General features: G+C 42.2%; 1 protein-coding gene across 1 annotated transcript; it reads right to left on the bottom strand.

The window, feature by feature from the left end:
- Window positions 1-3,298: 3,298 nt before the first annotated feature.
- LOC145121892 (uncharacterized) lies at window positions 3,299-4,105 on the bottom strand. The gene is made up of 2 exons (XM_079057575.1): window positions 3,685-4,105; window positions 3,299-3,588 (listed from the first exon to the last, which is right to left on the bottom strand). The coding sequence occupies exons 1-2, from the start codon at window positions 4,103-4,105 to the stop codon at window positions 3,299-3,301; spliced, it is 711 nt and encodes a 236-aa protein (XP_078913701.1).
- Between the last annotated feature and the right edge of the window lie 314 nt (window positions 4,106-4,419).

Raw genomic sequence — 4,419 nt, 5'->3', positions numbered from 1 at the left:
CACGCAGGCTAGGCGCGGGCCGTGTGATGGCCGCGTCTAGTGCCTCAAAATCTTCCTGACCCTTTACGCAGGCACTGCTCGGGTCGCATGGAGGCCGCGCTTGCTGAACGAGTTGAAACGTATTTCGCGACGCGGGTAGGACACGGGCCGCACCATGGTCGCGGTTACACCCACGCGGGCCGCATCAATTTTAAGCTTCCAAGCCACGCGGGCCGCTTGGCCTTCCTGCACTTCAAAAAAATGAGATTTTCCAAAAAAACTTGATTTTTAGTTCAAATCGGTTTCAAAATTTTGACAAAAGTTTGGAATAAAACGGGGAATGAAGGGTGAAACCTTTCAAAAATTTATTTTTCAAAATCCCGAAAGCACTTTTTAAAATGATTTATTTTGATTTGGAAAAAGTGAAAGCACAATGCTTTCCAAAAATGCCCTTCTTTAACGTCTTTGGCGAGACGTCTTCCTTGCTTGCTTCAACACCTCGGGACATCCAAATGGATGCTTTCAAGAGCATTAGCATTGAAACCTTCATAGAATGGCTTCAAACGGTGCCCATTGACTTTGAAAATTTGTCCCGTCTTTTCGCTTTGAATTTCCCCCGCCCCATGGTCAAAGGTCTTAATCACAACACGGGGTCCAATCCATCTTGACCTTAGCGTGCCCGGAAATAACTTCAATCGTGAATGGTAAAGTAAGACCTTGTGCCCCGGTTCAAAATGCTTCCGGGTGATGAACTTGTCGTGGAAGAGCTTCGTTTTCTCCTTATAAATCCTTGAGTTTTCATAGGAGTCATTTCTCAATTCTTCTAGCTCTTAGAGTTGAAGCTTCCTATGTCTTCCCGCCTCATCAATATTGTAATTGCATTGCTTGACCGCCCAAAATGCACGGGCTCTAATTTGACGGGTAGATGACATGGCTTTCCGAAAACCAACCTAAAGGGGGACATTCCTATCAGGGTCTTGCAAGCGGTCCTATAGGCCCATAAGGCATCATCAAGCCTCAAACTCCAATCCTTCCTTATTGGATTCACTGTTTTCTCAAGAATACTCTTCACCTCACGATTTGAAACTTCCGCTTGACCGTTCGTTTGAGGGTGGTAGGCGGTTGAGACATGATGGGTCACGTTGTACTTCCTCAATAAAGCCTCCATCATCTTGTTGCAAAATTGCGTCCCTCGATCACTAATTAACGCCCTAGGCACACCAAATCTCACAAAGACATTAGATTTTAAAAAGTCGATAACCGTTTTGGCATCATCTGATCTTGTGGCTTTGGCCTCAACCCATTTAGAGACATAGTCAACCGCGAGCAAAATATAAACGTTGCCAAATGAGACGGGAAATGGGCCCATGAAATCAATCCCCCATACGTCAAAAACTTCACAAACAAGGATGGGATTTTGTGGCATTTGGTTCTTTTGTGAAATGTTTCCCGTCCTTTGGCACCGCTCACAACTTTTACAAAACATATAACAATCGCGTGACATGGTTGGCCAAAATAGTCCACACTCAAGAACCTTTCTCAAGGTTCGGCTAGGTCTGAATTGTCCCCCACAAGCAAATTCATGACAAAATTGCAAAATGGATTGATGTTCTTGTTGGGGCACACATCGCCTAATGATTTGATCGGGACAATGTTTCCACAAATAAAGTTCATCCCACACGTAATATTTTGCATCACTTTTTAATTTGTCTTTTTTGAGCACGTGAGAATGTGTCGGGATACCTTTTTGTGACCAAAAAGTTAACGATATCGGCATACCAAGGAGTAGATTGAGTAAGGGAAAAAAGATGCTCATCCGGAAACTCGTCCCGCAACGGGAGGGGAGTTTCATTTGAAATGATCCGGCTTAGGTGGTCGGCAACAAGGTTCTCACATCCACTTTTGTCCCGGATTTCCAAATCAAATTTTTGCAATAATAAGATCCACCGGATGAGTCTTGGCTTTGCATCCTTCTTCGTCATCAAGTACTTGAGAACCGCATGATCCAAATACACTATAACTTTGGTGCCAAGTAGATATTGCCTAAACTTCTCCAAAGCGAACACTATGGCCAATAGCTCCTTCTCCGTGGTAGATTAGTTGCTTTGAGCATTGTCTAGTGTCCTCGATGCATAGTAGATCACATGGGAGGCTCTTCCATTCTTTTGACCCAAAACGGCGCCAATAGCATAATTGCTTGCATCACACATGATCTCGAAGGGGAGATCCCAATTTGGTGCTTGTATGATGGGGGCGGATGAAGCAATTCCTTGAGCTTGTCGAAAGCTTCTTTGCACGCCTCATTGAACTCGAAATCAACCTCTTTTTGCAAGAGTTGGCACATTGGTCTTGTTATCTTTGAAAAGTCCTTAATGAACCTTCGGTAGAATCCGGCATTACCTAAAAAAGAACGAACTTCCCGAACACAAGTCGGGTAGGTTAAGCTTTGAATAACATCAATTTTTGCCTTATCTGCCTCAATTCCTTTCTTTGACACAATGTGACCCAAAATAAGACCTTGACTCACCATAAAATGACATATATCAAAATTTAAAACCAAATTCGTTTCAATGCATCTTTTTAAAATTTTGGTGAGATTGGTCAAACATTCTTGAAAAGAGTTGCCATATACCGTAAAATCATCCATAAAAACCTCAATTATGTTTTCAACATATTCCGAAAAGATACTAACCATACAACGTTGGAAAGTGGCCAGGGTATTACACAATCCAAATGGCATTCTGTGGTATGTAAAAGTGCCGAATGGACATGTAAAGGTTGTCTTTTCTTGGTCTTCCGGTGCCACGGGTATTTGGTGAAAACCGGAATACCCGTCTAGACAACAATAATGAGATTTCCTGGCCAACCTTTCTAACATTTGGTCAATGAAAGGTAATGGGAAATGATCTTTTCTTGTACTTGCATTGAGTTTGCGGTAGTCAATACATACTCTCCACCCGTTTTGCATGCGGGTGGGGACCATCATACCTTTGTTGTTCTCGACTACCGTGATTCCCATCTTCTTCGGTACCACTTGCACCGGGATCACCCACTTACTATTCGAGATTGGATAGATCATCCCCGCATCAAGAAGCTTCAATATCTATTTATTCACAACCTCCATCATTGGCGGGTTCAATCTTCTTTGGGCATCCCGACTTGGCTTGCATTCATCTTCCATTAAAATTTTGTGCATACAAGTAGAGGGACTCAATCCCTTGATATACTCAATCGTCCAACCCATGGCTTCTTTGTGCTCCTTCAACACCTTGAGGAGTTGCTCTTCTTCAAATTCGGTTAGATGGGTCGATATGATAACCTAAAGTGTCTCATTTTTGCCCAAGTAAGCATACTTCAAGTGTTGAGGTAGGACCTTCAATTCCAATTCGGGTGGTTGAACAAGGGATGGCGACAACTTCGTGTGGGTTGGGGGCAACTCAATTTGCTTAACATCAAATCTTGTAGATTTCTTCACCTCTAAATTATTGACTAACCTCTCAACCTCCAGATCCAAAGAATAGTGCTTCAATTGTTTGGCTAGTTTCCCACAATCAAACCCCTTGCTTAAAATCATTTCCAACACATCACTATTAGACAACTCGAACAATTCTTGAGTTATTGGCTCAACAACATCAACAAAGTACAAAGATGAAACATCACTAGGATATCTCATGGTATCATAAATATTAAAACTTATTGTTTCACCATCAAACTCCATTGTCAAACTTCCTGCATACACATCAATCTTTGTCCTAGCCGTCTTCAAAAATGGTCTCCTAAGTAAGATTAGAGCCGATTTCGAAGAAACTTGCTCATCTAGATCAATCACATAGAAATCCGTCGGAAAGACCAATTGGTTTACTTGCACCAAAACATCCTCTAGAACACCTCTAGGAAAGACACTCGATTTATCCGCAAGAGATATTATGACACCGGTTTCACTTAAAGTCCCGACATTCAATGATTCATACACCAAATAGGGCATGACATTGATAGAAGCACCAAGGTCAAGCATGGCACTACTAAAAGTGACATCTCCAATCTTGCAAGGAATCGTAAACATTCTGAGATCTTTGCATTTGGTTGGAAGTTTCCTTTGTAAAACCGCGGATGCGTTTTCATTCATTGAGATTTTCTTGTTTCCCTTCAACTTCCTCTTGTTAGTATAAAGCTCTTTCAAGAAATTTGCATATCTAGGGATTTGCTTGATTGCATCAAGTAAAGGGATGTTTACTTCCACCTTTTGGAAGGTGTCTAAAATTTATTTCTCCTCCATGTTCTTCTTTGAAGTTGCAAGGCGGGAGGGGAATGGCGGTTGAGTGACTATTGGTGTTACTAGGGGAATAGTCTTCTTTGGAACTCCGGCTTGTGCATCATTCTTGACTATAGGATCCTCAATGGGAATGACCTCTATTTCTTCCTCCTCTTCCCTTGGCTTCT

This window comes from Lactuca virosa, chromosome 6 (genome assembly GCF_052849685.1).
Source record: "Lactuca virosa cultivar CGN04683 chromosome 6, Lactuca_virosa_CGN04683_v6, whole genome shotgun sequence".
Taxonomy (NCBI): Eukaryota; Viridiplantae; Streptophyta; class Magnoliopsida; order Asterales; family Asteraceae; genus Lactuca; species Lactuca virosa.
The sequence above is the reverse complement of the archived record's forward strand: the minus strand, read 5'-3'. Positions and strand labels throughout refer to the sequence as shown.